We start from the raw sequence: 12,016 nt of genomic DNA on the forward strand, positions 1-12,016 counted from the left end.
AAAGCAACTGCAACACTTGAAGCAATATGGATTAGCTTCCTGTGAAGACAAACTTCTGGAACCGTGCCTATTGATTCAACAATATCCAGTCACACAGGCGGAGCAAGTGGTTTGTTGATCGTTCATTTCCATGCAAAGAACTGAAAAATGGGAGACTGGAAGGGTAACCTTATTGATGCCTCAGCATATCACTTCTTAAAAAAGTGAGGCTGATATCTAGACTGATACCTGCAAAAATCAACTACCAAGAACAGCTTAAATTTTTAATAAGTGAAATAAAGATTTCTTATACCATGCAACTCACTGAAGAGAGGAACTCAAGAAATAGAAAAGTCATTTTAGCTCGAGGAGAGTGCATTATCATACGAAGTTAATCATTAAAAGAGATATCTCCATGACTGTCAGCATGACTGTCAGGGATCCAAAAGAAAAGTAAGTCTTACATCACAGAAACAAGATGACTGACAAATGAAAACCAATACAATCAGACTGTCACAAGCTGGGCTCTAATCTATAGCAATATTGAAAAGGTTTGCATTTCAACTTTTGAAAGAGAAAAGAATACATTTCTATCTACCTCTGTTTTTCTACACTCAATACAAATCCAAAAATAATAGAAAATACTGATAATCAGCTTTTTCTGTAAGAAGCTGTAACACATTTCTCACCATTTCAAATAAAAATTTAAAGTATCACCTTGATGAGTTATCATGAAACTGATAAGTCTGCATCACTCTTTGCATCAGCTGAAATTTTGGTGCAGATGTATGAAGACGTGGTTTAAGTGCAATTCATTCAAATTAGTGTTTATTATTGATTTGGTGAACTTAGCTTGTTCCACTTGTCTTTTTGGTAGAGAGAAAACTGAAAGTGAACATTTGTTTTAGTACAGCTGTCTTTTGACTAATAAGTCAGGTTTTTGTTTCTCCTTAAATTCTGAAATTCAATGGAAAATGTTCCATTTCTCATGTAACACACCAGCACTTCTCAAACATTTCTCAAACTTACTGTGCTTTTACTGAGGAAAAAAAAAAATTGCTGTCTGATTATTATTAACCAATGCACACGAACAAATCTCAAATTTGGTACTGCTCTACCATGAACCAATTGGTTTTCTGTGTTGGGCATTGTTTGGAAGAGTCCTCCTTGCCACACATTTAAGAGGAATATTAAGAAGTGGCGAACTGTTGTTACAGCTCCAGACAGACATTCACAGTATGTGTCACACATGCAGTAGTCTGAGCATACAGTAACACAACTGTAGTAATGTCCTTCAACTTTTCATTCCCTTTTTCAAAGCTGTATACTTCTTAGATTTAAATTTAAAAGCAGCATATAGGATTTACTTAAAAGAAAAACATTACATATAAAACATTAAAACACATGAGTTGATATGGAAGATGAAAAGCTGAGGAAAGTTCTTGGAAGAAAAATAAAAAGAACTGTAACAACACCTTTTACATTAAGATTCCTTGCAGATAGACAAAAGCTAAAAAAAAAAAAAAAAAAAAAAAAGCCACAGCGTGTAGCCCATGTGCAAGCAATCCTGATCTGTAATCAGTTTTGTTGTATGGAACATGTTTAGCAGGGAGTATCAGCCTAAAAGAAAGGGGGGGAAAAAAGAAGAAAAAAAAATACTTGAAGAAAAAACACCAAAAGAATTATTAAATTAATGACATTACCTCGGTGATTGGTTGCCCTTGTGATGTTAAGTCCAGTTCTTGAGGTCTTGTCACCTTATCGATATCCAAAGAGTCCATGCTGGAAGCTGCAGAAGTTATGCTGGAACGGGAGGAGTTACTGATTGAGCGCACCTCAGCATCACTCACTGTGCCAGCAGATGCTGTCCTCCTGTGCTGGGCATTAACTACTGGTTTGGCATCTTCTGCTACAGACTGCTGGGCTGCCTCATCCATGCTCAAAGAAGCTTTCTCTAATTGTGCAGTGATGTCATCCAAAGAAACGTTGGCATGTGATGGTTTAGTAACCTTACCAGATGAAGAGGATAATCCTTTCATACTGCCATGCTTAGTAGAAGGACGGCTACTAGGTGGTTTCTGAACTTTGGATTCTGTGGCAAGGCGTTTCACTGCAGTATTATTTGCTGAATGAGACCCAATGCTGCTGAGTTCCTGCTCTATGGAGCAGAGATCAGCCATGAGTGCATCTAGATCCACAGTCTCCCCCTGATTCAGAGCTTCTGCAATGAAGAAGAGTTTTTAGTATGAGCATGGTTGCTTTATTTCTCTAAGCAGCTCTTCATTTTATGTTACTGAATTTAATAGCTGAAAGACAAGGGCCAAGGAAACTGTATTTTCCCATCTATATTGCAAAACCTGTCCTCACTGATAAACACTAAGTTTATTTGCACTAGTATTCTGGACTGGTCTAAAAGAAAAAAAAAAAAATATATATATATATATATATAGGGTAAATATACTTTCTGATAGGAGAAACTCGTGAATTTTTAGTTACATTTGAAAGGTTGAAACTGCTCTGCTGTAAACAGAATTTAAAAATGTATACATCATGCTTCAGCTTCTCAATGAAATGTGTTTTGCTAGGCAAATGTGACATTACTTTAAAAACAAAAACAAAAAACCAACACACGACACTAAAAAAATACTATACACACACTCAAACTCCAAATTACAAGCTTCCTGTATTACAACTTATTACAATACATATTAATTCCTTTTTTCACGAGACCAGATCCCAGTACAAGTTTTCTTTATAAATATCGGACTACAATTCTTAGATACTAGGTGCTATAAAAGACAAGGTTGGAGAACATTCAAAGTTCTCTGCCATAAGAAAGCAAGGCTGTTATCAAACACATTCTCACTTCTAGCTACAGTGTATTTTAACATTCTTTGAAACCATTTCAGAATGTTCTCATTTATGGTTAAACAACTTTTTTTTTTTTTCCTAAAATAATACATTAGAAGGTAAATAAGTCAACGAACCATTCAAATTGTACATGGAGAAACGATATGAGAAGTTGGCAAGGTTGGTTTCTTGATGGAGAGGTGATCTCTTCACTGGTGCCACAGGCTTGTCTGAATCCAAACTCTGAAAAAGATAAGAAAAGGTGGAGAATATAATTTGACAAAGAAATCCTCAAGGTTGATGAAAATAAATTTTCTCTATAACCAATTTGATATGCTCCTGGCATATCAAAAGCGTGTTTGTTTTTTTTTTTTTCCAGGATTTTGGCTGAAAAACATGTCACTATATCACAAAGACTTAGCTGCAGAAAAGATATTAATCTTTCTTGTTACTGATTTAAAAGGGAACAAAATCTGAATGCATGTTTCAGCTGTGTTTCAAAATGAGCTAATACGTAACACAGCTGATTTATCCATAACAACTACTCTGCAGAGTTGTGCAGGAGTTAAACACATGCAAACTGTGACACCCTAAGAAATGCGTCCTTTGATTATGAGCGTATCTGTGGTATAAGCACAGAAAAGCGCTCAATGGAGAACTCCTTTTTTATAAAAAAGATTTTTAATTACTAAATTTAGGTATTTTTCTCATAAGCCTTTTCCGTAAAAAATACGGAGTTGTGAAAGTGACCCCCTCCCAAATATGATGGTGTTTTGAAAAAATATATATGCAAAAACAAAAAAAACAACAAACAAAAAAACAACCAAACAAACAAAAAAACAACCAAACATCTAGTAAGGGATTAAAAAAAAATAACACAAAACAAAACATGAAATCAAAAGACAATTAACGGACACAGAACTTTGCAGTTAATCAGCAGCAGTAAGAAGCAACCAGCAGGGCACTATGATCCAACGGGTAACCCAGAAGTTGCATGACACCTGCAGAGTGAGAAGTGCTATGTGGTGAATCTAGCTCCTGGCATTACTTGACAGGCCTGCAGAGGGTGTGAATAAAAGCAACACTTCCAATAATAAAGCTTTCCCAAATACACATTTGTCTAAAAGAAGAGCATCTTCTAGCACAAAAAGTTTTTTAATCCACACTTTTTTTATTTTCTATGTCCTTGCTTAAGGAAGGCAGTCATCAGTTAATGATCACAAGGCAGTGATCCAGAACTATTTTCTATTATGTGGAAAAAACAGCTCTAGTGGAGCTTATATATCATTCCATACAGAACTGTTGAAAAACATCAGATTAAAACCCTACAGGCAGCAAAGAAAACTTGAAACAAAGCAGGCACATTAGGGATCATTCCTTTCAACTGAACCAAGAGATTGCCTGCAAAGCAAACATATTCTGGATAAAAACATCTAAAGTATGTTTTATTAAATTTAAGAACAATTATGTTAGTACACAGGGTTGTGGATGTCCCCTTCAGGGGAGCATTCAAGGCCCAGCAAGATGGGGCTGTGAGCAACCTGGGCTAGAGGGAGGTATCCCTGCCTATAGCAGGGCGTTGGAGCTAGATGATCTTAAAGGTTCATTCCAACCCAAACCATTGTATGATTCTACACCTTGAAATAACTGGGATATACTCTTACTATGTAGACCACTCCAAACATTATGCCTCCTATGTATTTCCATGAAAGTAAAGAGCACAATAACACTATTTGATCAAGTAAATTCTTGGCTACTGAACACTGTTTTTCAACACAGTCACCACTCTTAGCTATGCATTTTTAAGTTTTTTTTTTTTTTTTTTTTTTTTTTTTTTGTTTTTGTTTTTCTAACCAGCAACCAACAGAAACCTGCATGCTGCGCTTGTAAAAATCTCCTCAGCTGTCTGGAACATCACTGGTTTTTCATGTCATTTACATCACTGCTGAAATGCAGCCCCCACTGCCTCACTGCACACACATCCACTGCTTGGTCTCCATAAACATTCAGCAAAAATGGACAAATGTCAATGGGTGCCATTTTTTCCTGCATGGAAGAGTTCAACACACCTTTGTTTCATACGCAATTCCATGTCAGACACCATTTTGTAAGGCTGCCATCTGCTACACAACAACAAAATTTAACTGAATACTGGTGGGAAGGTTCAACCCGACCACCATACTACCAACATCCACCTCTGACATTGTGAACATAATGAAATAGGAGGCATTAGTTTCGGAATAGCCCTTGTATTATTAGAGAACAATCTCCAGAATTAATAATGCAAAATTTCATTTTTGGAAGCTGCTGAGAACTGAAACAGCACTAAAAGACTAGTTCTGGAAAATGAGAATACTTCATTGAACAGGGTAACCAGACACCAATTGCTAATGCAGACACTGCTCACATGTGTTGAAAATTTCATGGTTGCATTTTATAATGCTTTTACTAGGCAAAGGGTTAAAAAGGGCAAAGTGAATTCAAATTATCTCAAAGGCATCTTAACAATTTCATCTCTTTTAACAAAGAATTCCTGTCTGGAAAGGAATCTAGGTCTTACTTTCAATCTTCCCAAAACAAATACACAGAAGTAGAAAATTTGAAAAAGAAGTTACAAGTTCAAGGAACTTGGGGACAAAATTCTTCTTCCACTGTTTTCAGAGTGCTGCTGATAAACAGCAACAAATGCTAAAACTACACCAGAACGCTCTTTGGAGCTCATTAAATTTAATCACGCCCCTTTACTGGGTCCTCGGCTGAATCAAGACATAACTATTTACCAAACAAGCAATCTGAGACACAACAGACTGCATTAACTTGTTTATACAAAATATTATGAGGTTATTCAAAGTTCTGGGGGAAATGTCACTTCTCAGTAGTTACAAAAGACAGAAGTTCAACTGAATGGCTAAACTGTAGACTGTGTTGCATAGCAGTACATAAGTGAGAAACAGCTTTTAAGCATTCTGCATGGATTAGGACACAAATTCAGGTATCAGCAGAAAGTCTGTATATTAAATGTACAGCTGCGAGCCCTAAGTAAGACACACATATTTGGAAGTTACTCATATTTGCTGAAGTGAAACCGAGAACAAAAATCTAATACTAATTACCAATTGTGCTCCTACATGAAGATCCCCATTAGAGGCAATCTGAAGGCATAGGGTCTTTGAAAGGACTCTCACCATTAAAAATCTTTCACAGGGAGTTAAAGACAATAAGAATTATGATATTTAGACTTATTACAGGTTACCTTCTATTCATTTGAAAAGGTAGGATTCCTTATTGCCCCATTTTCCCGTATTTTAAAAGGCCATCTGCATTTAGAACTTGCAGGTAGTCCTTTAAACCAAAGATAACGTGCATGAGACTGAATCTGAAATGTTCTGTTGTATGATTAACTCCATTTTATGTCAGTCTTCTCATAAGATGAAGATTCTTCCTTTTCCCCCAAGCATACAGTAACGAAGTGATGAGAGAAGCCTCTTCCCATCTAGCTTATTGAAACTTGGAGCATCACATCATTACTTAAAATCTATACAAAGAATGAGAAAATGAATTATACTGTTCAGGAGAGCCAGCACACATGGCTGGAAAAAACAAAGCAGGAGATCACAGAGAAATGGACTTCTATCTTGGAACTCTGTCATACCGTGCAAAATGTAAGATTTGCTTGTGAAGAAAAGAAAAAGCACTAAAAAAAAACGCCAAAAGGTGTCCTGTTAGCTGCCACTCTGATGCTGGAGAAGCACTCTGGAATAATGGTCCTCTAGGGCGTATCAGGTGACCTTAGCACATCATCATTGACATCATTCACACTTTCTTGTTCCTTACTGCTGTTCAGGTGCAACAAATAGATTCAATTACATTGCCACTAGACAATGCCCAACTGTGTGTTTGGAGATACAGCCTAGCACTAGCCAGCTGAAGTCTGTATTTCTCTATGTACATGAGGACAAAAGATCAATTCCATAGTTTTCCAAATGGATTGTACCCTTCGGGAGTGGTGTAACTATCAGGTTGTGAAAAACAAATTTAACAACTTGGAAATGGGGAAAATAAGTTAATTCAGTACTCTTTTAAGAACACTGAGTTGGTCATATGCTACATCTAGTCTTGCTCCAAGTGGTAGTGCTAATGAACTGAGAAGAGAGGCATCTTCTATCCTCACACAATAAAACAGCTAAGGATATATACTTGACCCTGACAAAGCACCACAGCTAAAAGTCTTAATTCATACTCACCTGAAGTGTTCAAAAAGATCCTCGTTAAGGTTAAAGTAGTTAGCTTTCAAATGAAAATAAACATGTAATAATTATTTATAATTATTCACTGACATGACTGAAACCTCCCCAACCTGTGTGAGTTTGTCCAGTTCTCCTAGCCAGGCTCCAAACATCTTGTCCAGATCCTGATCTTCCTTATCACTGTCTTCTTCTGCACCATGGTCAAGCTCTTCATCTGATAATTGCTCCATCTGAAAAAAAAAAAAAAAAAAAAGAAAAGAAAAAAAAGAGTAATACTCAAACTGTATCTGTGTCCAAGAAAGCTAGTGTCAGCTGCTATACTCCTGAAAAAACATTCTGAAGTCAAGGCATGTTTGTCCATAAGCTCTACAGAAATTGCACATTCACACTAAGTTGATGATAGTGCTCACTTCTGAAAAGTAAGCATGAAAGTTGCAATAGATAACTAGCCATTCTTACATTCCACTTCATGTCAGAATAATGCAAAAAAAAAAAAAAAAAAAAAAAAAAAAAAAAAAAAAAAAAAAAAAAGATGAAGAACAAAGTCCAGAATACTCAATACAACAGCTAACCTTATAGAATGCCTCCAGGGACAGGGCATCCACGACCTCCCAGGACAGCCTGTTTCAGTGTGTCATCACCCCCTGAGTGAAAGACTTCCTCCTAATATCTAACCTAAATCTCCCGTCTCAGTTAAAAACCATTCCCCCTTGTCCTATCACTATCAATCCCTGTAAACAATCGTTCCTTCTCCAGACTGCACACTCCCTTTAAGTACTGGAAGGCCACAGTGAGGCCTCCCTGGAACCTTCTTTCTCCAAGAATTCTCTTCAACTTTGCACATGTATTCATTGCCAGCTATTATCAGCAAAGTCTACAGGCTTTACATTAAAAAAATTTGACTCTGTTCCAAAGAATTCAGCTGACCTACAGGAAGTGCAATCCCACTACGCAACAAATAGCTGACTTTACACATCTGTAAACAGAAATGCTTAAGCAAGCTACAGAGAATATGAGCAATCAAGTTGTTTAAATCTTGGACACTCTCCAGATCACTTCAGTGATAGTACACAATTTCCATCCGACCAAGAAACCCCTCACCTATTAACAAATGGTCACCATTACAGCCAGCTGACTCTCCTTTATTTAACAAGGCTGAGCGACCAAAGTAGACTTAACATTCTCCAAAGGTTACCTGTTATGAACTGAAAGAAAATTTGTTAAAAAAGCCTCTCTACCCCAAACACATCCTCCAAGCCCCTTCTACTGGGTTAAGACACAGACACCTTGCTTGGTATATCCACACTTTTAAACCCGGGATTTGTTCATTACAAGAATTTAGAGATATTTTAACATACTCTGAGAGAAAATGATACAGGTAGCAATTCAGGAGTGATTAGGCACAAAAAAAAAAAAAAAAAAAAAAAGAGTAAACGCTTGCAATATTATATAGAACACTCAAAGAGATGTGAGCAGACCATTCAAAGAAAAACCCCAACAAACCATAGATTGCAGTGTCCCTTGATATGGTCAACCCATGGACAGCATGGAAATTTGCTATACAGGCTTTCAAATGCACCACTTTAAATTTTGTAAACTTAGAAGCAACGTTTTAAGTGCTAGTCCTCAGGAAGACAAATCTTGATCTGAAAGACATCACTGTACTGCAGAGTTGAACTGATGACAGAGATTACCAAAGACTACAAAAGTGTTCTCTGTTCAATCAGCTTTAGACTATTTATAGCAGTAGTTCATGCAAAAAAAGACCTCCATGATTTAAAACAATCTTTACTTCTATTCCTGTATTATTTATATTTCACTTCACCTTAGTAATCAGGCAACAGAAGACCAGAGGCAACCTACTACTCTGAGGTCAGCAGAAGACAGAGCCTTCCACATGTACAAGATACTGCCATCCAGGTGCTCTAGATAAAGCAGCTTCAAACTCCTACTGAAATTTTACTTTTGTGGAAGAATGCAGGACCTTATCTTAAAGGGGCAATAATATAGACAGGCTTGAGCAGTGGACCCAGGAGAATCACAGAGTTGTATGGGTTGGAAGGGACCTCTAGAGATCATTGAGTCCAAGCCCCTAATTCATGTAACAATTGTGTTTCACAAGGAAGAGAAAAAAATGCTGTCTTCATCAGCATGACATTTTTTTTTTCTGTGTTAGGAAGTGTTGCAGCTCAAAGAAAGCAGAACTGTCAATACATCAGACTTGCTCTTCTTTACTCCATGACACTAGATCAGTTTGTAATTTCACAACACAGAGAAGGCTCTTTCACAGTCATGCTCTCAACAGAAACAGAAGCACATCTTTGTAAAATTGCAAGAATTTTCCCAATACCCATTCACATATTGTCCTCAGCTTAATTTTAAAAATGCCAAGCAACCAGGTTTCTTCGTTGGAAAGATTCACTCCATCCAACGCAAGCCCTCCCTGGGCTTAGCATTTTCTAATCATGCTTTTCATTTGCATTTAATCCTCTACATTTTACCACGTCTTTCACACTAAAACATTCTCTTTTCCTCTCAGAGTCTTCTAAACATTACTTAACTAAGCTATCCACATTGCAATCTTAAATCTTTTCTTGTAAATCAAGTCCTTTACCCTTTCCCAAAAATAAAATTGCAAGTTTCTTCAGGTTAAGGTGCTCAGATGCAAACATGACAAGCCTGTCTGGAAGCTACTATACCCTGTTCTAGAAGTATTGTGCTGTTGATGCAGCAAAAGAATGCTCCACTGCTCCCCAAAATCACAGCAACCACAGCAGCAACAGGTTTAGTGAACAAAGCTGTTCTGCATAAGCATCACTTGAGACAACTTTCTTCAACTCAAAATTAAACAATTCTGCCAAGTACAAAATTTTGCACCTGGGTTGTGGCAATCCCTATTATCAATAAAGGCTGGGGGATGAAAAGATTGCATACAGTCCTGCCAAAAATCTCGAAGGACTGTAGACTGCAAGCTGGACATGATCCAGCAATGTGTCCTCACAAACCTGGAAGCCAACTATATCCCAGGCTGAATCAAAAGCATGGCCAATAGGTCAAGGGAGGTGATCCTGCTCCTCTACTCTGTACAGGTAAAGCCTCACCTGGAGTACTGCATCCAGATGTGGAGTCCTCAGTAGAGGAGACATAGACCTGTTGGAGTGCATCCAGAAGAGGGCCACAAAAATCATCCCAGGGATGGAACACCTTCCCCCCTGCCCCCTGTCCTGTGAGAAGTCTGAGAGAGCCCTTCAGAGGACAGTCTGAAGGAGCTTTTCAGACTGGAGAAGAAAAGCCTCCAGGAAAATCTGATAGCCGCCTTCCAGTATCTTAAGTGGGAGATGTAAGAAAGAAAGGGACAGACTCTTTAGCAGGGTCCGTGGTGATAGGACAAGGAGAAATGGTTTCAAACTTAAAGAGGGGAGATTTAGATTGGATATATGAGAAAAGCTTTCATTTTTTTCTTATGATAGGGCTAGTGAAGCACTGGAACAGATTGCCCAGAGATGTGGTGGGTACCCCATATGTGGAGGTGCTCGAGCTCTGGCTGGATGAAGCTCTGAACAATTTGATCTAATTGCAGATGTCTCTGCTTATTGCAGAGGGGTTGGACAAGACCTTTAAAGGTCTCTTCAAACTCAGACTATTCCATGATTCTATGAATATTTAAGCTAACATAGCATGGCATACTGCAGTGAAGCTGCAAAACAGATTAAATTCACCTTCTGACTCTTATTTCTCCCCACACTTCTTCTGAAACTATTCAGTATTTCAGGCACTCCCGGAAAGGGAAGAAAGTTCTTCTGAAAAATCTACAAGTGATACTGAAATCCAAAAAATATTGATATGCTCATATAATCAGGCAGCATACTTTCACCAAGATCACACCAGTTTCTATGCCTTTTAAGTCAGGCGTAGACATACTTCCACCACCACCACCTGACCACTCAAAGGCTCTGCTCTATAATGTTACCCCAAAACCCTCTCCACATACAGAACTGGAGACAGGGGGGGATATTTTCTACCTAACCTTCTGCAAAACAAACAGAAGCTGGATTTTCACATCCCTTGAAAGCTTTATTAGCCCCTAGGCTTTTTATGAGGACCAGAAGTATTGTAGATTCAAGCCAAAACACTTTATACTTAAGGTGATGTGGTAAATAAACTACAGCAACTGTTCTCATTTGAGAATATATCATTTCTCAATGTCTGACTATACTCGATGTTAGGAATTTTTATGTGAAGGTTAAGGGAAGCTATTAAAAATGTGCCTTAGGAAACACGGCTATAAACTGGTGAATCAAACAGATACTGTGATATAAAACAGACAGAGCTCAATATTTACAGACATTCTACACAGCACAGCTAGCTTTTCCTTCTTCAAGCTGTTTATGACACTCCACAGTTAGATGGAATTTGTTCTGCAGTGCATTCACTCTATGACACTGTTCATAATTCATCCTTTCAGGATGAGAGGAGTTCGCTGGTTTCTTTCCACAACTCAAATCTTCAGAAATAGTTAGTAATAAGAACATTCTCAATTTCCTATAAGTTGTTCCTTTTGCTATATTAACTTGGCATTAGAGACACTGCTTCAGTTCCAGTTACTCTGAAGACAGAATTAGCCACCTAAAGAAAACTTTTACAAGCAAAGTACTGTTGTGTCAGCAAGCCTGGCACTAAATCCTGTAGTATTTGCCAGCTCCCTGTAGTCCCCACCCAAGCTTTATAACGTCAGCTGCATATCCTCTAAGTCTGTCAATGTTTGCTTGCAAAAGGCACACAGAGGACAGTGTCTCACTTAAGAAATGGCAAATATTAACTTGCTAGTCCTCTAAAATGGATCTCTTCACACAAGCTCCACTAGCGAATTAAAGTGAATTAACGCAGAGGAGATAAAACACTGAGCTAAGACTTCCTGAGCTTTCCAGTAACAGAACTAG

The 12,016-nt window shown here is 37.8% G+C and overlaps 1 protein-coding gene across 4 annotated transcripts in view; it reads right to left on the reverse strand.

The window, feature by feature from the left end:
• RAPH1 (Ras association (RalGDS/AF-6) and pleckstrin homology domains 1) overlaps positions 1–12,016 on the reverse strand; it is an 86,317-nt gene that overhangs the window by 45,303 nt on the left and 28,998 nt on the right. For all 4 annotated transcript variants that reach the window (XM_048953002.1, XM_048953004.1, XM_048953001.1 and 1 more), the window contains exons 2-4: positions 7,187–7,306; positions 2,967–3,072; positions 1,683–2,200 (exon numbers count right to left, since the gene is read on the reverse strand). In XM_048953002.1, the coding sequence (XP_048808959.1) occupies positions 1,683–2,200; positions 2,967–3,072; positions 7,187–7,306 (744 nt within the window). The remainder of the gene's footprint in view (positions 1–1,682; positions 2,201–2,966; positions 3,073–7,186; positions 7,307–12,016) is intronic.

The sequence above is a fragment of the Lagopus muta genome, chromosome 8 (genome assembly GCF_023343835.1).
Source record: "Lagopus muta isolate bLagMut1 chromosome 8, bLagMut1 primary, whole genome shotgun sequence".
NCBI lineage: Eukaryota > Metazoa > Chordata > Aves > Galliformes > Phasianidae > Lagopus > Lagopus muta.